Source organism: Sander lucioperca, chromosome 11 (assembly GCF_008315115.2).
Source record: "Sander lucioperca isolate FBNREF2018 chromosome 11, SLUC_FBN_1.2, whole genome shotgun sequence".
NCBI classification, from domain to species: Eukaryota; Metazoa; Chordata; class Actinopteri; order Perciformes; family Percidae; genus Sander; species Sander lucioperca.
The window spans coordinates 26492965-26514759 of record NC_050183.1 but is presented as its reverse complement, the minus strand read 5'-3'; the positions used below and the strand labels follow the sequence as shown (position 1 = coordinate 26514759).

The 21795-nt window shown below is 42.9% G+C and overlaps 3 protein-coding genes across 7 annotated transcripts in view; 1 reads left to right on the top strand and 2 right to left on the bottom strand.

Annotated features, from left to right (window-relative positions):
- The window catches only part of cracd (capping protein inhibiting regulator of actin dynamics), a 25701-nt gene extending 23084 nt beyond the window's left edge, over window positions 1-2617 (bottom strand). The window contains exon 1 of the mRNA XM_031311704.2: window positions 2362-2617. The gene's annotated coding sequence lies outside the window, so the exon portion shown is untranslated. The remainder of the gene's footprint in view (window positions 1-2361) is intronic.
- Window positions 2618-4570: 1953 nt separating this feature from the next.
- chst14 (carbohydrate (N-acetylgalactosamine 4-0) sulfotransferase 14) lies at window positions 4571-7624 on the top strand. The gene is made up of 2 exons (XM_031311718.2): window positions 4571-5071; window positions 5786-7624. Exons 1-2 carry the CDS (start codon window positions 4778-4780, stop codon window positions 6611-6613), a joined length of 1122 nt encoding a protein of 373 aa, XP_031167578.1. The 5' UTR covers window positions 4571-4777; the 3' UTR covers window positions 6614-7624.
- cep135 (centrosomal protein 135) lies at window positions 7546-21726 on the bottom strand. Of its 5 annotated transcripts, none has more exons than XM_031311700.2 (26): window positions 21422-21726; window positions 20902-21038; window positions 20606-20796; window positions 20183-20350; window positions 19891-20032; window positions 19253-19337; window positions 19027-19155; window positions 18259-18474; window positions 18089-18154; window positions 17797-17947; window positions 17490-17713; window positions 16499-16654; window positions 16276-16413; window positions 15770-15847; window positions 15455-15606; window positions 14551-14666; window positions 14273-14427; window positions 13466-13521; window positions 13173-13341; window positions 12970-13080; window positions 12691-12876; window positions 10313-10522; window positions 8930-9132; window positions 8712-8816; window positions 8274-8429; window positions 7546-8065 (listed from the first exon to the last, which is right to left on the bottom strand). In XM_031311700.2, exons 2-26 carry the CDS (start codon window positions 21012-21014, stop codon window positions 8044-8046), a joined length of 3498 nt encoding a protein of 1165 aa, XP_031167560.1. In that variant the 5' UTR covers window positions 21015-21038; window positions 21422-21726; the 3' UTR covers window positions 7546-8043. The 5 variants fall into 5 exon arrangements, with proteins under 5 accessions (XP_031167560.1, XP_031167557.1, XP_031167561.1 ...); XM_031311697.2 differs by having other exon boundaries at window positions 20902-21034; XM_031311701.2 differs by having other exon boundaries at window positions 10313-10513; window positions 20902-21034.
- Between the last annotated feature and the right edge of the window lie 69 nt (window positions 21727-21795).

Genomic DNA, 21795 nt, shown 5'->3' with positions numbered 1-21795 from the left:
CATTTTATAGTTATAGGTTATATTATTCTGATCTGGAATCATAATGGCTGTGTGCAACAGCATAGTGTTGGTGGGTGATAAGACCAGCTCCCCCCACTCTACAGTTTTGGCAGCATCACACTGCAGTCTCACAGGGATATGGTAATGATGGGGATTCACCAACCTGGATGCCGCCTATATTACAGCAGCATAGCACTTCAAAGACAGACTGCTCCTTTGACTGACTCAGAAATAGGAACCCCCCACCCCCTAAGTAAATCAGAACTCAAACATGCTCTCACACAGATATTCACATCCACATGTATTCACACACAGGATGAGCACAGTCTTAATGACTCCACTTCATGTGTAAAGAAGCCAGGATCAACCGCTCCCTCTGCTATCCTCACCGATACTGTAGCAGCCACGGCACTAGCCATGTGGTAAACCACATTCCTCTCATTTCATGAAAACGAGTTGTTCTGAATGCACACTGAAATGTTGGAGGTGACCTCAATGCCTCAGATATGTCCGTAAAATAAGCCTTGACATCAGCAGCGATTATAATAGAATAGATACTGCAAAGGGTATAATTAAGAGCAGAGATGTGTTACATAAACATGTTACCTTATCTAAGGTTATACATGTTATTTCAGAAGAATTGATAACTTGCACCACACTGATTAATTAGGTCAGAGCGCATAAAGAAATTGAGTGGTAGACTAATTACAATGTTGTGCTTTAGATAAGGGCAGCACTGATACTGTATATTAGCAAATAAATTAGTGTTATACTATTGACAGGGGATACATAAGAAATACTGTTATTACAGGAAGATTACTACATCTTAGATCTAAGCATTTACTTTTGTAGTTGCTATTCTCTTTGCAAAATACAGTTTTACATGCAAAACATGCAGGTGATTAGGCCAATGCATAACAGAATGAGCACTTGTACTTTTTGTACAAAGTATATTTTAGTGATAGCTTTATGCCTCTAAGTTAATTTGGAATGTCTGCCTTTTATTTTTAACAAGCTGGGAGTTTCCACTTCTGCTATGTGACTGCGAATCAATTGACATTTAAACGTGCAGAAAACAATGAGTCAGACCGTCTTGGTCTGCCTCACGGTGCTTAAAATCAAATCTATAGTTGCAGTTTTATCTGAGGTCAAAGGGTGTTAAGTGACTCAAAATAAAATGGATGCTGACTGGCATGGCAAGGCACTCCACAGATGTCTCTGGAAAACGTGTTTGTTAGTCACCATCTGGGTGGTCATGACATGTTTATATGGTGCAGCTCCAGTGCATCTGAGAATCCAAATGTTCAGGTTGGATATGAAGCTGAACATTGCAGTATAAAGCACTACTCTTGAATCAGTGACGGTGAAAGCTCTTCCCCATTTCTTCTGCAAAACACAGACCTGGATGGCACATAGCACAGCTCTGTCTTATGTCATCTCTCAACCATCAGCTCATACACCTACTAAATACAGATCACAGGTCATACCTAAAATACCATATTCTTGCCTGTCAATCAGGTGCTGAAGCAGCCAAACAAAAAAATTATTAAACAGACCAGTTTACTTAAACCAGCACCATAAATCCAACCAGCAGCCTGCAAATCCATTACTGGCAAAGTGCCATCTATTCTCCCTGACTTGATGTCTTAGCACCAGAGTCCACTGTCGATGACAGTAATGCAGCATTGATTTAAAGCCTTTAAATGACGCGTTGAAAAATACATTAATAATATCATTTTTTTTCGCACAGGTAGGCCCGCAGCATATGGCCTGTGCTTGGTTCTCCAGCTGACTCAAACATCCTGCGAAAGGCTGTATTGTGTATCGTTTGGAGAAAGCCGCAGATCGCTGCACATGGTGAAGGACTACATCGACATAAAGGCTATAGCTAAAGGCACGGATCAATACCTGACCGTTAATGGCTGATCGGCGGAAGCTGCCGCACAGGGATTACAGTCTATTAATTGCAGAGTAAAAAGGCGCACGGAGAACAAAGAATCTGGCCTTTGCTTTTCTCAGATATTGACAGATGACATCAAAATAGCGTTGAATTGATTAACGTTAGTTTGGAATAAATAACTTATTTTAAAAAAAACGATTAATTGGCCTAGGCTACAATTTGGCCTGTTGATATCGGCGTTTGCCCATTTCAAGTCGGATCAAATTGCAAATCCCAGCCCATTTACAGCGCGCACACACATAAACACACATGCACGTCTGTGAAGGATGGAGCAGAAGACGTGAACGGGTTAATGAGAAATGAGAGGCGGGATACAGTGACAAGGTCATTAGCGTCGTGAAAATGGACACTAAAAAAAAAAAAAGACACAATATGGAAGACAAGAGGAAAAATCCCACCACCTTTTGGAACGCGGTTCCTCCTTGTGATCAGCGCTGAGGTAAAGCCCAGCTCCGGCAGCTCTCCGACCCTTTTGTGTTGCTGATGCTGCGGGTGCCCGACAGGAAGACGCACGCACCGTCAGTCCCGCACAGCTGCACGCGTGCGAGATGGAGATGGGAGGGTGTGGCTGCGAGAGAAAGGCGAGCGGCGGCGGCATACAGTGCAGCGCTAACATACAGTACAATATGAGCTCCTGTCACGATGCGAGCACGTAACTGTAACGTAAGTCCGTGTTTATCGGATGTAATTAAAGAAACAAGGAGCTGAATGGAAACGCCGGAACCGCCCCGAGGAAAAAAAAAAACACTGTGTATTCCTGAAGGAGTTCATCCTCCTGGAATGCATCGTGTCTGTGGTTTACTGTAGGCCTACTTATAATCATGATCCCATGTATGATTTACAATAACTAGTGTTTCAGCTGATGAGATCCTGTATATCCACTCTCCAAAGGATGAAGCACACAGACCATGGCTGACCTGTCTAGGCTAGAACTGGGGTTCCCAAAGTGGGGTCCAGAGACCCCACAGGAGTCCGCAGAAAAAGGTTTATTTAGTTTCACTATAAATCCATCCATAAGTAACACAATGACAGAATGCATGACTATTTTGGTTATGGGTTTCATACACTTTCTGTAGTAAAACATCTAAAAGCAGAAATCCTATCAGATGGGGGACCCTGGACAAAAAAAAAGATCTTATCAAATGGGGGTCTGCGGTCTAATTTGTGTCAGTTTAGTGGTCCTTGATGTGAAAAAGTTTGGGAACCACTGGGCTAGAACACACCAAAGAGCTCAATAGACACTCATATATAGCCTATAGTTTATTTAACCAGTTGGAAGTCTCATTGAAATTAAAATCTCTTTTAAAAGAGTGAGGGCCAAGAGGGCAGCATGAACATTGTTACATCAGTCAACACTAACAATAGGCCTACAAACAGACACATGCATGTACACAGATAAGAAGGAACCAGAACCAAAAAGAGATTTATGTATTAAAGCCAACCAATGCAAAAGTCTGCAGACATACAGAGTGGTGTACAAGATTTCCACAGTCAGTAGCCTATTAAAATGTTAAGCATAATGATATACAGTATGCAACATGTTTAGGCAGTGTTCAGGTATATATTCATAAAGAGCAGATCACTTAATACAAAAGGTTTAAAAAAAAAAAAAAAAAGTTGCTGAGCTCAAATGTTTCCTTGCCTGGAGGGAGAAACAGGAGCTATAGCTATAGTAGAATTACTACTACTACTACTACTACTACTACTACTACTACTACTACTACTACTACTACTACTACTACTACTACTACTACTAAACACTGAAGAGATTTTAATAAATGCCAAGAGTTAGATCCCCCCCCCCCCCCCAAGAGATTACTTGCTAATGTAGCCTAGATAAACATACTGTTCCAGAAAGCATGCAAAGCATTATCATCAAAATCTGCTTCCAGGTTCATGCTAATAGCCTTTATAAACAAGATTTTTTTGGGCTTTTCCGCCTTTATTTGATAGGACAGCTAAGTGAGAAAGGGGAGAGAGAGGGGGAAGACATGCAGGAAATCATCACAGGTCGGACTCGAACCCTGGACCTCTGCGTCGAGGTATGAGCCTCTCAGTATATGTGCGCCTGCTCTACCCACTGACCAACCCAGCCACACCTTGGCAGTATCTTACTTCACTGTACCTTTACATAATTAAAATTACTCCATATTCATTCAGTGGCCTGAAAGTAAAAATATTGAAAGTATACAAGGACCAAGAAATCGGACTCCCTTGAGGTATGGCTAAACGATGAGGCAAAGCCAGAATAAACTAACTGAACTATGTCCCAGTTGGCATTGGGTACTTTAGGATCCCCAAGTTGTAAAGACAATGCTCACACACATAGGCGAAAAACTTTTCATACTTCTGACAAAATGAAATTTTTACTGAATGTACTATACTCAAAATAGTTGTTTACACTTTATTTAGTGCACTGACTGAATCCACCAGGGAGGATTTTATTTTGGAAATATTAACCGGACGTCTTTAAATTATTATTCTAGTTAATTTGGCATTTAGTTTCATCAGTTAGGGTTAGAAATATTTATGGGGAGCAGACCCACGTAACATACATACTCCAGACTAATTATTTGATGTAAAATGTTTTCTTTGGTCATTTGTGTTAACCATAAACATTGCAACATGTTCGTCAAAACGGTTTTATTCTGACAGTTCAGACGGAAATGCCTATTTACGCGAGAAGACTTCACGCACTTTTTAAGTTTAACTATGGGTACGTGGTAGGTAACCAGCGGTTCTCTTACGTAGTAACGTTAGGCAGCTGTGGACTTTAAAAAGTGAATAGGTATCGAACAGACAAGCCAGATACAAACCATGCTTCCTCGCAGGCACGACTACGGGATGAAAAGGACCGGAGGACCGCGCAACGGCTCGGTAATTAACTTTAGGACAACGGTGAACTCGGGCTCCGTCCGCCGCAGCTCCGCCGTGCTGCCCTCGGTGCTAACGTTCCTGGTGATCGTAGCATCCGGAGGCCTGCTGCTCATGATAGAGAAAGGAATGCTAAACAGCATGGAGACGCCTCCACCCAGGGGCAGCGGCAAGCGGCTGGACTTCATTCGGCAGATTGGGAAGCACAGCCCGTCTGCTGTGGACGTGGACTCTCAGGTATGAATTTTACAAAGCGAATAGGTCCAATGTAGTCAGCGGCGATTTTGATTTGTCTCGTGACTATGTGTATTTCACAATATTAAAAGATCTGTGGCATAATCTGTAGGATTAAAGGCTCTACAGCCATATCGTTAGTTGGATCGATTGTTGAAGTAGGTCAAAAATGACTTTCAGTTGGTAGTCAAAGGGAAAACCACAAACGCAAAATATAATCTAAAACGTTCTGGTTTGTTAAACCCCACATATGTACATTTTGTCATCTTAATGTAGTGTTCTTAAACACAAACCTGCAAGGTTTAAAGGCTGGGTCAAAAGGCAACAACATGGTCCGATGCAACCCCTAAAGAAGTGTGCAGGCCATATTGTTTTGATTTTATATAACTATTGCCTTTTTACAAACATCTGCTCCCTTTAAAGGGGCACTCCAGTCGTTCAGTATAACACTAGCATAATGTTGGGGGATGCCCAAAAGACGGATTAAAAAAGAATGGTCAAAATTGAATCAGCAGAGACTGAAATATTTATCATGCAACTTGATAGTCTTTTCATTAAACCCTCTCTGCTTGGTAAATGACAGGGTGATTTTCTCAGACTTGATGTTATACAGCTGTTTTCACAGGCTGAGTAATACAAACCATGACTAGTCATCTGATAGAAATGTGTAAAATTGGTGGAATGCACCTTAAAAGTCAGATTTGTGTTTCCATTTAGATCCTCCAGGAGATCCGTAACCGGACCATCAGGACCGTGTGCAGCCAGAAGAACATGCCCCACAGCATTTGGTCCCTGAGCCCCCTGCAGAGGAAGACGCTGCTGCAGCACATCCTGGTGAACGATCAGTACCACTTCCTCTACTGCTACGTCCCCAAGGTGGCCTGCTCCAACTGGAAGAGGGTCCTGAAGGTTCTGAACGGAGCTCTGGAGAGCGTTGACGTCAACATCAAGATGGACCACCGCAGCGACCTGCTGTTTTTGTCCTCTTTTAAACCAGAGGAGATCCGCCACCGCCTCAAGCACTACTTCAAGTTCATGTTTGTGCGGGAGCCAATGGAGCGCTTGCTTTCTGCATACAGGAACAAGTTTGGAGAGATAGAGTCCTACCAGAAAAAGTACGGTGTGGAGATCGTAAAGCGGTACAGAAAAGGCCGCGCCAAGGACGCATCTGTAACAGGAGATGATGTGACATTTGCAGAGTTTGTCCATTACTTGTTGGACGAGGATGTGGAGCGCATGAACGAGCACTGGATGCCGGTGTACAACTTGTGCCAACCCTGTGCTGTGTCCTATGACTTCATCGGCTCCTATGAGCACCTTGAAAGTGATTCAGAGTTTGTGCTCCAGCGGATTGGAGCGCCTCCTCATGTTCGCTTCCCAGAAAGGCAAACGTGGTACAAGCCGGTCACTACGGAGACGTTACACTATTACCTGTGCACTTTACCACAGAAGCTACTCAGGGAACTCCTGCCCAAGTACATTTTAGACTTTTCCCTCTACGCTTATCCTCTCCCCAACACAACCACTGAACATTGCCGGCATTAATTGTGCTTTGTGTTTTACAGTTCAGAGAATATTTTTTATAGAGAATGATTTTTTACTATTTTTATTCCTACGGAGCAAACAGTATTTTGATAGCTGTTACACATTTTTACTTGAGATGTTCAAATATATATATCGCAAAAATGCTGATTATTGGAAAGATGGTGACTTTGACTACAAAACCACTAAAGCTTGAAATCAGCTGAAGACAAAAGAAAAATATAAATGAAAATCACTTTGTGTTTGTACATGTTCCAATCATGCACTGTTACAGTAAATGAACCAATTCAGTATATATATATATATATATATATATATATATATATATATATATATTTTGATGGAAATGTAAATAAGGTTGCCAAGCTTTGTATTTTGCTTGTATTTTCATCTACACATTGAAGAAAGTAAAGGGTTAATAGCTTTTGTGGGCATTTAGTGGTTTAGCAGGCTAAAACACAAATGTAGTTATTTACTGTACTCACAGGTTTGTGGGGTTTAAATCTAGCTTGCGAGAGTTTGAGCCCATTTCCACCTGGTATTAAAATTCGATCTGACTGATCCGATCACAAGTGGACAGCTTGAAGTACAGGTGGGAATGCACCCATGGCGCGTGCGTTAGACTGTAGGCAGCGCTTTATAACATACACACACGCTCACAACCAGTCTACCAGTATGTGCGAACAGAAATTATGTACGTTTGTTTGCGCATAGAGCAGGAAAGTGAGATCCGATCACAAGTGGTCACTCAAAATGCATTTGGAGACGCATTCTGCTGCCAGGTGTCAACACATGTACTAAGAGCTGTCCACTTGTGATCGGATCACTCGGACTGGATTTTATTACCGAGTGGAAAAGCGGCCTTTGTTTCATGTCACAGCCTTTCCTCCTCATCCGTCTCCCATCTTTCCTATTTACTTTGTAATAAAACAGTCATTTTGTATCACTTTATTTTATGAATAATTTAATAATTTAAACATTAAAAAAAACACGAACATAAAGCATAATACACATAACCACAGGGTTGAACGAATACTTCTTTTGCTACATGTATGAGGTTATAGTTGCTGAGAGACAAATTCCTTTCAGAGGCACCAACTCTTTCTCAAAGCTGCATCCTAATTTTATCAAGGACTAACGTACTGACAGAGAGGACACTTTGCATCCAGTTATGTTAGTGGAGACAATGTGAATTTGGATATAAAAAAAAATTATTTTGTTTGAATGTTAGCACTGTCATTGGTTGTAGTAAGTGAGTGCCTGAGGCTGGGCAGGTACATAAGGTTGCACTAAGGTATGCTACAGGCTAATTAATGCCAAGACTTTGGCAGATTTTTTACAATTCATGTGCGGACTCAAAACTTCAAGCACAGGCTTCTAGTGGTTTCTGACTCACTCATCAAATCCTTTTTTTTTGTCTGGCTCTCTGGTCGTTAATCCCTGAAGCTCACGCTTCTGAAAAGAGAAAGAAAAAAGATTTGAAGTTTTTGGTGAAATAAGGAAGAGGGATTATTTTTTAATCCTTTTTGGTTTTATCCAAAAGCTGTACTTCCTGTTTTTTTTATATATATATATATATATATAAAAATATATAATATCAATCCTGGATTGAAAATCTAAAGCCCTCAAAATAGCTGCATCATTTTCATGTCCAAAGCCTTACTTGTCTGCTGACTTGTCACTGGAGCGGTTCAGAGCTCGTAAGATGGAGCGTTCTGGGGAGGTGTGATGAGAACCGGAGGAGATGTCGAGGGACGACGAACTCTGCAGGGAAGAGAACGACACACCCTGTCTGCGCATCTCCTGAACTGCCCTTTCACTGAGGACAGAGAGACCATTAGACATTCACAGAATGTATTGATTGTGCCTCTACCGTGTTGTTACATGCTACATGTATTGAAGCTATACGTACTTGTAGATTACTCTAACGACTCTGATAATCAATTAAGTTGTTTGGTTCCACAGTAAATGGGTCATTTTCAGTAACTTCTCCAACATCCTGATGATATGCTTCTTCAAAAGTTAAGACCTAATTTGTGGCAAACTTCCATCTTTGGTTCCACTGCATTCATTGATTTCTGTGCTTAAAAAGTCAGCTCACCGTTCAAAGCGCTCAGTGATCAACTGTCTTTTTAGAACGTCCATCTCCGTCTGCAGCTGAGAGACTTTGCCGCGGAGCTGCGACACCTCCCTGGCATGCTCCGCACTGAGTGTATTTACACACGCAAACAAATCATAATCACATCATTTGAACAAAAAAAGAAGGCATTTATTTAAGTCTTGCAGTTCAAGCCAACATATTGAACTGGTTTTGTTTACGTTTTGCTGTCAGCCAGGGTCAGCCTATCACGTAGGACCTTCAGCTCCGACTCTTTCTCACTGGCTGTCAGGTGGGTTTGGAACTCCTTGTGCCGATTGGTGGAAAGAAGTGTCTCGAGGTTACGGACGGTCAGCCTCTCACTGGCCAGTTGTTTCTTAAGTAGCTCTGCCTCTGACCGAACATCCTCCAGTTCTCCTGTCACCTAGAGAACATTGAGACTTTATTTACAGAAAGCATGAATAACTGCTGCTGCTCGCCTATATTTACAGTATGACCTACAGCTGGCTGCAACCAGTTCACAGCGAAGTTAAGGAAAAGTAAGCCTGCGTTCACACTGCCTGCATCAGCCATCAGACGGTGCATCGAAACCACAGGTCTTTCCATTCATTTTGAATGGAGGTACTGCGTTTAGGCTGAAAAGTTGAGGCCGACTACATTTTTGGGGAAACGCAACCCCACGTCACGCTGCGGTGGCCAATCATGTATCATGTAATCAGACTTGTCAGTCGGTTTTGAGGCGGTGTGAGAGTCCCGTACAGTATACAGGAAACATCACTGCCTCTATCGCTGCCACAAGAAAGTTTTAAAACACCAAACACTAGCACTGAACAGCCCAGTCCATCCGTCTCTTTTCTTTCTCTGTGAAAGGAAGCTGCATTCAAGTGCGGTCGGAAACATCGAGATCTATAAATGATGTGACAGAAAACAATAACTGTCAAGTATAAAGTTTACTTGTGCTACATTAGGGCGGGTTAAAGAACACAACAGGACGTCACACAAATGAGCCCTTTCAGTGACACTCCCATACGCACAACCCTCCGGAAAGTCGCCGGTTTCCTGGTTTCCTGGTCTGAACGCAGCCTTAAAGTGCTCACATTATGCTCATTTTCAGGTTCATAATTGTATTTAGAGGTTATATCTGAATAGGTTTACATGGTTTAATTTTTTAAAAAACACCATATATTTGTTGTACTGCTCATTGCTGCAGCTCCTCTTTTCACCCTGTGTGTTGAGCTCTCTGTTTTCGCTACAGAGTGAGACATCTCACTTCTGTTCCATCTTTGTTGGGAGTCGCACATGCTCAGTAGCTGGGTAAGGACTACTAGCCAGTCAGAAGCAGAGTATGAGGGCGCAAGTGACCACGTTTGTCTCTGAAGTAAAGGCTGGACTACAATAGAGCTGTTTGGAGCAGTTTGTGAACAGTGTTTTCTGTTGGAGATGGTAAGTCAGTGTTGGAGATGGTAAGTCCCTTTGGGGTGGACTTTGGGCTTTTTCACTTTGGAAGCCTATTACGTGCACAAAAAAGATATATAACACAATAAAGGAAAGGGAAAACGCCAAAAAACATAATATGAGCACTTTAAAGCCAGAGCAGGCCTCACCCTCTCTAGGTCCATGCTCCTGGAGGTGAGCTGGCGTGCAGTGAGCTCCTTGCCAGAGTCCAGTTTGACACACAGCTCCCTGACGGATGCCAGATCCGCGAGGAGCGCGGCCTTCTCCTCCTGTGCTTTGTGTAGCTCCTCCTCTAGTCGGGACATCCCACGCACCAGCGACGATACCTGGGCCTCATAAGCCTGCAGGGCCTGCACATGCTTGGGAAACAGCAGGGTGAAAATTAACACTAACACCTCTGAATGTTTTACTGTCCAGTACAATCTCACATTGTAGCATACTACTTCTACAATTCTAGTAGACCTTGACATGCTGTTAGAAATACGTACACGGCCCCATCTGGGTTCTCGTACCACACAGGTGTAGTTATGAAACTGGGCGTCATATTGGCATGTGGAAACCAAGATAATACCCATGTTATTTTACAGTTCACCGTAGTATTGCTTAAGTCCACTCAATACCAACTGTTACTTGTATCTGAAAACCTTTCACTAGTAAAGCACTCTGACACTACTGCCTCATTTTGAGATGTTGAAAATCTGCGCATGATTCACGGTATGTAAAGAATGGTTTGAGAACCATAAATTAACCAACATTGGATGCCACAAAATTCTGGATGCTCCTAATATGGGTTTAGAATTACCTTCATTACACTCTTTTTACAGTCTATATTACATTGGGGCTTCAGCACAAACTATACATTCATTAGATGTCATCTCTTTTACAGTATACCAGACCCATTTGTACCACTCATTTTGAATAACCCGCTCCCACATTCTACCCTCTGTGGGTTTGAAACCACTCGGATTTGGTCTGTGTTTACAATGCTGTCCAAATTGGTCTGCTTAAAGGCACGGACACACAGAGCCGATAATCGGCCGTTGGACAGTCTGGCGAGGTCAGTGACTCGAGTCTGTTCGGTGTGTTCCGTGCCGTCGTCCGTCCGAGGGGCCGCCGGCCTTCATTTTTGGCCGATTTGACGTGTATAATCGGTGGGACGGGCACTGCCGGACTCAAATGACCCATCTGATTGGTAGAGTGCTAACCCGGAAACGGGGAGCGGGATGAGCGTGACTAGAGTCTCTCAAAATCTGACGAAAATCTTTTAAACTGACCTTTGTCGATCTGAAATGAAGACAGATTCAGCAACTGCACGGCCTATTTCTCGCTTAAAATGTTTTCAGAAACACGTTTCGGTGAACTATTTTAGTCCAATATGAGATCGTATTCTGAACAAGCCGCCATGACAGTCTGGCTTTGATTTCCGGAGAAGTCGCACCCACGTGACGCGTTCGTCCAATCAGCTGCCAGTTTTCATTCAGACGTATTACGTCTCATTGCTTTGGTGTGTTCCGAGGCACTATTTTGACGAACTCGGGGAGACTGATCAGCCCAACTGCCTTCTCTGCCTAGGGTCGGCCGTCTGGTCTGTGTGTCTGCAGGCCCTGACACACCAACCAGACGGGCCGACCGTCGGCAGAAAAGGCAGTCGGACTGATCAGTCGGGTCCCCGAGGTCCAAAAAATGCCTCAGAACACACTGAGGCGACGCCGACTTGACCGTACGCTCTGCGCGTGCGTGAAACATAATACGTCTCCATAGCAGCAGGCGGCGCTGCTCTGTATTGTTTCCATTAACAGTCCGATTATTTCCCAGAAAATGAAAACCGGCAGCTGATTGGACGAACGCGTCACGTGGTTCTTTTTTCTCCGGAAATTCACAGCCAGACTGTCATGGCGGCTTGTTCAGAATACGATCTCATATTGTACTAAAATAGTTCACCGAAACGTGTTTCTGAAAACATTTTAAGCGAGAAATAGGCCGTGCAGTTTCTGAATCTGTCTTCATTTCAGATTGACAAAGATTTTCATCAGATTTAGAGCGGCTCATCCGCTCCCCATTTCCGGGCGAGTCCCGACTGCCCTGTCTCCGACTGAACATGTCAGGTCGGCCCAAATGAATGCTCGGACGGCCGACGGCTCGGGACACACCGAACAGACTCGAGTCACTGACCTCGCCAGATGGTCCGACGGCCGATTATCAGGTTGGTGTGTCTTCTCTCTTAGTAGTTTGGTCTGTGGCGGGGTTAAACCTCAACTTCATCAGGCAGGGTTGTTAAACCCTCAGTCATTTTAAAAGATAGTTACATTTTCAGTTTTTTTCTTGAGAAATCAATCTCCATAAGTTCTTAATTACCTCAGTTGAGCCTTGAGAGATGCATCTCATTATGTTGTCAGTGTGATTGGTAACATTAGCGTTGGAAAATCAATTTCAATCATGTCCCTAGACAAGTTACTGGGTGAATCTTGAATTTCAACAATTCCCTTACCCTAGATGTCTCAGCTGCTTATTCCATCCCAGATCTCACCTGTTGAATTTCTCTCCCCTGGTGGCTGACAGTATCCCGAAGGTTTCTGCGTTCCGAGTCTGAAGAGAGCAGCTCCATGCGGATGGAGTTATTGAGGCCTTCAGCCTGCTGCAACCTCTGCTCCCGCTCCTCCACCCCAGAGTGGGCCATCCTGAAACGCTCCAGCAAGTCCCTGTTCTCCTGCTCCTGTGGGTCAACACCTAGCAGTCAGCTGGCAGACAGGAGAGGGTGTATAGCATGACAGTAGCTACTATATAGAGGAGGATAGTTTTCTCTTGCCTTTGTGGCCATCAGTTTCTCTATTCTCGACACTTCAGAAATGTAAGAGTGGACCCTCAACTTCAGCTCATCCCTCTCATGCAACGCCTCCTCCATCTCCACATGAACCGCCTGCACAAACACAACAGATGCTGCTGTTATATCTGCGTTGTTTCCTTTCAAAATGACACAGAAGAAACAACTTCAGACTATTTATTACACACTTGGTTCTCTCTGGTCATTGTAGCCAGGTCATCTTGCAGCCTCCGGTTCTCTCGGATTGTGATTTCTTTGTCTCTCCTGAGTCCAGCCAGCTCCTCCTGACAAGCATCCAGCTGCCTCCTCAGGCTGGTTATCTCCCTCTCGCGGCTGTTTAATGCCCCCTGCAGCTGACTGCAAGGATCACATATTAACACACCAGCTTATTGAGGGGCTCGTGATTTCTTGTTGGAGACTTTCATTGTGACATTTAGTTGTGTTAAAAACCAACGCAGAACTTTGAGAGCACAATACTCACGCTAGTGAGTTGTCCATGTTTGTGACTGTGACTCTCACGTCTTTAAGGGTCTGTTCCTGTGTAAATACCAAACAATGATGCCTCATCAATACTCTTAGAACAACTCATCCCTTTCAAATTCATTCAGTTTAGTTTATTTTGAACATGGTAAAGTAAAAGTAGTAAAATGTACATTTCAGCACAATCTTCCAAAATGATTGTAAATGATTTAAATAAGGTTTCCCATGTTCAAAAAGGAGTAGGAAGAAGTTAAATGATGATGATCTTAATACAATACTTACTTGTCTATATGTGCATTGAAGGAGTTACTAGTCTTTGTAAATCACTCCTCCCGTCCATACTGGCTGTGAAGAGATCCCTCAATGTCCTCCAATATAAGTGACGGGGGGACCAAATCCAGTCCTTGTTCCATGCAAAAACATGAATGTTTATTTGATTTTAAAATCAAGTCTAAATTAATCAAACCAAGTGGGTTTCTTCCCAGGTCAGGGTCATTTTTAATACAAAATTCACTGGGTGAATTTTGTATTAAAAATGCTGTAACTAAAGATAGCCGACTTGATTTGACATCCGACACCTGCTGAGGCCTCATATTAACTAAAGATGTCTGTGAATCTTGTCCCTTACTTACTGTACTTTAGGAGGGGAGTTTTTCATGGCTAGTATGAAGAGGAGGTATGATTCCAGAAGCCAATATTTTAAATGCACATAAGGGCATGTGAGTATTGTTTTTAGACAGACTTGAAACATTTGAACCTATCCTTTAACAAAGACTGTAATCGTATGAGGTTTGTTGGTCGTGGCTACCTTTCTAGACAGCTCCTCCTGAACAACAACCAGTTTTTCAGTCTTTAGATCCACCTCGTCTTGCAGAGCATCTTTCTCTCTATCCAAAGCAGAGATGGACTTCTGAAGAACAGCCACTTCCTCCTTGTGCTTGGAGCCCTTCTGACTCAGCTCCCCTGTCAGACAAAACAAGAATCAAGCAAACAGCGGCAGGAAAAAAACCACACAGAAGAACAACAACAATACAACACTAACTGTGGCAGTCCATCCTGAACCTCATAAAATACACAAATATTTACCTATTGTCTCTTCCAGTTTCTCAATCTGCTCCCGGGCAGCATGCAGCTCATTCATCTTCACAGACAGCCTGTGTTGGGTATCAGACAGTGACTGCTCCATCTGCTCCTGCAGCAGCCTGCCGACAGACGACAACCTCTGATCATTTTCAGTTCAGAATATGACTAAGGCCTCCTGCACACTGCCTGCGTGGCGTGAGCGTGTCAGCTGCGTGGCATGTCCGTTTTTATTTTGGCTCCCAGGTTAACAGGTTAGAGTTTGCAAACTGCCTGTGTGACACGCGTGCATGCTAGAAATAGGACCGACGCCTATTTTTCACGCGACACGCAAGCGTGTTGGAAACGTTTCCAGGCAAAATAAAATACAAAAAGATGTTTATATGTCATTTTGACACGGATACATTTACTAAATGACCTTTTGATGTTTGAAAGTCTCTAGGTTTTGACATAAATGCAGATATAAATGTAATTAAAACATTATATTTATCGATTTTCAAATATTGCACCCACAGAACGAAATATTCTGTAGCCTATTTTGCCATCAATACTGCCGACGTTGTCTTTGCTGTAATCAAATCAGTATATATTTATGTATAACAAAAAAATATTGACAAAATAAAGTTGAACAACACGCTATTATTTCATTTTATCAATGGGAAACATACATGCGTACAGACAAGGCTAGCAGCAGCAGTGCCTCGTCAGACACGTTTCTGGTGTGCAAAGACAGAAAACGCCACGCAGCCGCCACGCAACCAGCGTGCAGGAGCCCTAACACACCTTTTGGCGGTAGAATAATGGGGCCAAAGGCTCAGCAGTGTAAGTGGATACTGCAGATAGACATTACACACCATTGTTTCATAGTCTTATAATTCATTTTCGAACATTTTATTTTTTCCACACCAACCTGAGAGCATTAGACTCAGCCCTCTGATGAGAAACCTCCTCTGCATTGTGCACCAGAGCAGCACAGCGGACCTTCAGCTCCTCCTCCACGGCCGTCCTGTTCTCCTTCAGCAGACACACCTGTGACCGCAGGTCCAGTCTCTCCCGCTCCAACTACACCCCAAACACACACAAAACAGACACAGCAACACAAATACCATTTTAGGATCAAAGTTACAGTGGTGATCATTACATATTTACTGTGTCCTGGGTCAGACATTGTGAGCACATGTTTGAACAATTTTTTTTTTTTTTTTTTTACATCCATCAGGCTTACACTCTTAACGGCATTCTCCAGGTCAAGAATCCTCCTCTCCTCTCCCTGTCTGTCTGCGAGAGCTGAAGTCTGGGCGACCTGCAAAAAGTTTGTGTGTGTGTTAGGCTCAAACACATTCCAGGTTTACAATATACCAATGTGGTTTCTAATTCAAGAGACAGATTCAAGTAACGCTGCAACCAATGATTATTTTCTTTATAAATTGATCTGCAGATTATGTTTTTAAATAACGGATTAACCATTTAAAATATGGGAAAAATAACAAACACAAAAACAAGATGATGTCTTCTTGTTTTGTCCGACCAACGGTCTAAAACCCAATGATATTCAATTATTACTCAACTGTAACAGAAAACCAGGCAATATGCTAAACTCGACAAAGGACTCATCATATTGACATTATTACAGTCAGCATGCTAACTAAAACTAAACACTGAAGGATATAATCAATAACAGCCTCGGTCACAGCCTCACTAATAATAATGTACACAATGAGAGGAACTAACCTTTAATCTCTCCATCAGTGTGTCTCTTTCAGCGGCCATCTGCTGCATACTGACGTCAGCCTGTTTGATCTCCTCCTTCAGTTTCGTGAGCTCGGCGGTCATATCCGAGTCCCGGGCCAGCTTTAAGTCCTCTTGAGCCTGAGTGAAAGAAAAACATTTGTTCCCTTAAAAGTGTAAAAATCGGAAGTTTCCACCTGGTGGAAATAAAGTTTCTAGAACTCACTTGTTTAAACAGCGTTTTGAAATGGTCTCTCTCAGAGCTGAGAGCCTTCACGTTGTTCTGGATGTCCTCCATGTGCTTCTCAAAGTCCAGCAGAGCAGCCCGAAGCTCATCTCTTTCCTTCACTAATCGAAGCACTTCTGGCTCGGCAACACCTCCCTGAAAATTAGAGGCCATTAGGCTATTAGGATTAGGGCTGCTCCATTATGGAAACAATCCTAATCACGACTATTTTGGTCAATATTGAAATCACGACTATTTAACACGATTACTCATTGACTTTTGGAAAGATGTTGCAATTACTAAATAAAAAAACAAAACCGTAAAACAATTCAACAAATCAACAGTGAAACCCCCTTGAACTGTGGAATCTCCCTTAATACTTTTCCCGTTTGAACTTTTTTTCTCATTCAGAACACAAGACAAAATAAGAGTTTACTTGCAAAATGTAATGACGTGCCATATAATCGCTTTTCTCCATGTATCTGTTTTTGTGATCGCACAGCCCTAATGAGGATCATCTAAAAAAAAAATCTGTTAAAATCGTAACCATGATCATTTTTTGCTTCACTAGGGTTAGGTATCGTTTGGATTTTTACGATTCCGGCGCCAAACCGGTACTTTTAAACCGATTCTGATTCCTAAACCCATTCTTGAAAAACTGGAAAATGACGTCAAAGAAAGTCTCTTTTATAGATGTGGTAACCGTAATACGCTTTTACGTCCGTTTTGGTGAGCCCAGAGGGAAAATATGGCATTTTAAAAGTAGCCTACATTTACAGTAGTTAGCTAACGGTAGACTACAGAGAAAGTGTGATTTTTTTTACGCCTGTTTCGGAGCGACAGAGGGAAAATATTTCAGTCGACACATTAAGTGGAACCGAAATGAGGAATGGAAATTTGCGTTCTAATCCGGTCCGATTCCTACCGGTTGCGTAGGAACCGGTTCCATAGTGCACCCGGGTTTCGGTACCCAATGCTAGTCGTCACTTACCCTCCCTTTGGGCGGACTTCTGCCCCTGCTTGGACTACGAATGGGGCTTGAATTGTGGCCACCAGCCCCTCTGGCTCTTTTGTAGCGCTCGGCCTCGTGGCGATAGTGATCCCTCTCCTCCTCTAGACTCTTGACGAATGCATCCAGCCGCGATGGGGAGCGTTCCCTTCCACAAACCCCATGTTTGGCCCGAATGGCCTCCAACTCTAGCACCAGGCTTTTGTCTAGGAAACAGCAACGAGTCAGTAATACACTAATGTCAACAATGTAAAGCTGCTACAAGAATAGGTTTTCAACAGTTGCTTACCAGCAGCCATCATTTTCTCCATTTTGTCCTGCAGCCTGATTTTCTCCTCCTCCAGGAAATTCACAAGTCCCTCCATTTTCTCATTCTGCTCTTTGAGCTCCACCAGCTGGTCTCTGAGACGGTCTTTTTCAAAATCACCTTCAGATTGCTCCTGAATGCACGTCATTTCCAACAGATCATGTTTTTCGCTTGTGTAATGTTGTAATGTTCAGACGAATGTCAGTTATATACAGTACAAAAAGTCTGTAGTATTCCAATAAAAGGAAAAATACTGAGCATTTACTGTACATACCCTTCTTATTTGTGTTATAATGTTCTCCAAGTCTTCAATAATTTTCTGTTGCCTTTGAATTTCTTTCTGTTGAAAAAAGATTTCAGGTTTAAGGTTTGTTTTCACTGTACTACTTCAAACTGTGCTGCCTTTCATGCAGGCAACTTCTTCCTGCTTTCTCGTGTTCTTACTTTCGTTTCTTGCAGTTCCATGTCAGCAGTTTCCAACACGTGCTCCTTGTCCATCTCCAGCCGCTTCGCGAGGTCGTCTATGTGCGTCAGCTCTTCACACAGTTCCAGGTTCTTTAAAGAAAGATTGGCCACTTCGGTGGAGGCATCCTTCTTCTTCTGCTGCAGTCCCGCTACCTTCTGATCCAGCGTCCTGTTGGCCTCCTGTAGGTATTCAATCTGTAGAACACAAAGCAGCAGCTAGGGGTCAAAATACAGGAGCGTGGCTGCTAGCAGTGGTGCAAGAAGTATTCAGATCCTTTCCTTAAGTACAAGTACTAATACCACACTGTAAAAATACTCTGTTACATGTAAAGTGTTTAATGGTCTAATCATTTCAGCTGTACCTGAAGGCCGTTATATTGTTGGGTAGTTTAATTTATAATAAAACATCATATTACATGTGTTTTGTGTGTAAAATATTACTTTGTAAAGTCATTTTATTAATTTGTAAAGTAACTAGTAACTAAAGCTGTCAGATTAATGTAGTGGAGTAAAAAGTATAATATTTCTCTCTGAAATGTAGCAGAGTAGAAGTAGAAAGTGGCATGAAAAGAAAAGACTCAAGTAAAGTAGCTCAAATTTGAACTTAAGTACAGTACATGAGTAAATGTACTTAGTTACATTCCAGCACTAGCTACTAGAAACCATGCAGATCGCTTGATTCTTCCAGAGGAACTGGGCTCAAGACCAAGCTGACCACTCTGTTGGTAAATATCCCATGTGACTTGCCTGAAGGTTAAGATGGGAGATCACTTTCTCGTTGCTGATGTTCTGAGCTTCGAGGGAGATGACATCGTACGGCCGTCCTCCGTGAAGAGCACGATTCATCCGCTCGACCTCTTTGTCCCTCTCCTCCACCTAAAAGAAGCGTTCAGAAAAATCAAGCAACATCTCGTCACATCTTTAACAACATTTAACATGTCACAGTATTACTTCTAGCTCATTGATTTCTTACCTGTGTATTCAAGTGTTTTATACATTCTTGAGCATTTTCCAGGTCTAGTTTGACTTTTACAATGTCTTCCTGTAGCTCATGAATTCTACAAATAAAAATGAAAGCGAATCAGACAGTCGCAGAAGCAGCGATGCAAATGCAAGCATCTTCAACCAACACATCTGTCGAGTAGTTACCACTAGAGCTGAAGTTCTTTTTTTCTATCATTTTACACGGGCTCGGGCTCAGGCTTGCGCTCCGGGTTGCGCGGTAAATGAGCAGTCAGGTGATGCGTTTCAATTAGCGCGAAAATGGATGCTGAGGAGGTGAAACGGAGGCTGGCCTCTGGAGAACTTACTTTATTTCTTTGTTACAACTTCCAAGTGGCGTATAGCCTACATTAGTCATGAATAAATGTTAAAAAATGTATAAATGACTAATTCTTGGCAAAAGAGCTGTGTGCGTGCGCACATTTGAATACTGTCGGGCTGTAAACGGGTTCGGGCTTTTAAAAAGCTGTCAATCAAAATGTACTTGTCGAGATCGGGCCGAATTCTGTTGGGCTCGGGCCTTTGTCGGGCCGAACTTTTAAGGCCTGATTACAGCTCTAGTTACCACCTCTCATTAATACAGTTCATCTGTCACAAAAGAAAACAAACCGTCCGTCTGCCAGTTGGAGTAGGTCAGCTATATACGGATCATCAGGCTGCGACACAGGATAAGCTGACGTAGAGGAGGAAGGTATGAGCTCATCAATCTGCATTCTCTGACGTCTGAAGGGGATGCTGCGCTTCTTTCCACCTGTGAGTGTGTGTGTGTGAGAGGAAAGGAGGATCAAATTCTTCAGCTATGGTTTAACATTGGATTTTTGGTTGCTCTTTAAAATCTACCAAAGTCACATGTCACTTTCGGTGTGTTGTCATAGAGCTTAGGTCTAACCCGTGGCATTACCTGGTGTCTGCACCACAGCTTGCATGTTCTTCTCCTGCAGCTGTTGGATGCGCTCAGCTTTAGCCTTGCTATCTTTCTCCAAGCAGCGAACTTTGTGCACATACTGATTATTTAAAAACTTTAGGTCCGATGTCTCGTGGTCCAGTTTTCTGACGTGGGCCTTGAGTTCTAAAACAAGACATGATTTTAATTAAATGATCATTTAATGAACATTGTGTGTGTGTGTGTGTGGGTCAAGTATAGGGCTGGGTACCAAATTCAATCATTTTTAGGCACCGACTGAATTGCCTCTAAAGTATCAAAAAATGCCTTGTCATTCAATATCAAATTTCAATACCTAAGGAGTAGCTCTCATCAGTGTCAGTGAGTGAATAAGCATGCAGCATGCTTCTACCAAGACGGGGACTGGTTATCACAGCTTACCTCTGCTGACACGATCCTTCTCCTCCTTCAGCTTGAGAAGTTCAAGATGCAACTCATTGTTCTCCCTGACCACCCGGGCATTCTCTGCCCTGTATGGCTCCAGAAGAGCATCAACGTTTCGACTTTCTTTCTCAGTTTTCCCTGCTGACAGTTTGGCATTGCGCAGGCTTTCTGTTGTGTGGATCAGGTCACTGCAACACAGAGGAAGACCTGTCTGAACTACATCTCCTCAACTCTTAATTGACTGGCTGGCTGGGATGAAAGGAGAGCAGGTGCAGAAGGATTAAAGGTTTCACCTGAATAGTTTCTCCACTAGTGGCAGTGACTCTATTCCCAGTGGGTGTCGGTAGCCCAGCTGATCCAGACGCTTCCTCAAATTGACGAATTTCCTCTCTGCGCTGTTGTTCATGGCTGTGATCTGATGTGGCACTAGCTAGTTAAGTTATCATTACACGACACAGCAACGGTTACATTAACTTAGTTAGTAAGGCAGCTCAATACAGAAGTAACGTGAACTAAACGAACAACGTAAAATTGTTAAGACGTGTGTTGGGTTAAGAGGGTGACGTAACGTTACAGTGGCTAGCTTACTGTTAGGTTTGCTAACCTACAGCTAGCTAGTTGACGTTATTTAATGTTGGCTAACATAACGGCGCTAACGTTAGCTTACAGGCTAATAGCTAAGCCAATAATAGCATTATGTATGTTTAACTACTGAGCTACCTGGAGCGATAAAAGGTAGCATTAACAAGCACCGTTTGGCTAACCTTAACCAATTAACTAGCTAGCGTTAAATCTCAGTTTGCCTCAACTTACCTTGCTTAAAAGGACGTCTGCTTTCTTGACAGCTAACCTGAGTAACGTCAACTTGGTTCTACATCACCGACATTAATGTCTCTCTTGGTCCAGTAACTTGCACTACCTTACTTGTGACATTACATTTTGTTCCCCGTTAAAGTTAAATAATCAACAACTCGTGAGTTAACATGTTTCCGCGGTAAAGGGGTTTGAAAAGAGCGCCGATGATCTCCACCAGTTTGGATTCGTCACCATGGAAGTGAGACACTCTCGCTGTGGAGCATCTGGGGAGGCGTGTTTTGTGAGTCGGCGTTGTCCGTACAGAAGGTGGAGGGTGGAGTCGGCATAGGCACAGACCATAGATTGTAAAACAGTCACATACTGACATCTAG

Coding starts and splice junctions, on each gene's coding strand:
- cep135 (XM_031311700.2), bottom strand. CDS start 21,014: ATGAACAACAGCGCAGAGAGGAAATTCGTCAATTTGAGGAAGCGTCTG. Junction 15,848..16,275: donor CACTGATGGAGAGATTAAAG/GTTAGTTCCTCT, acceptor AACTTTTTGCAG/GTCGCCCAGACTTCAGCTCT. Junction 13,522..14,272: donor AGGAGGAGCTGTCTAGAAAG/GTAGCCACGACC, acceptor GTATTTACACAG/GAACAGACCCTTAAAGACGT.
- chst14 (XM_031311718.2), top strand. CDS start 4,778: ATGCTTCCTCGCAGGCACGACTACGGGATGAAAAGGACCGGAGGACCG. Junction 5,072..5,785: donor CTGTGGACGTGGACTCTCAG/GTATGAATTTTA, acceptor GTTTCCATTTAG/ATCCTCCAGGAGATCCGTAA.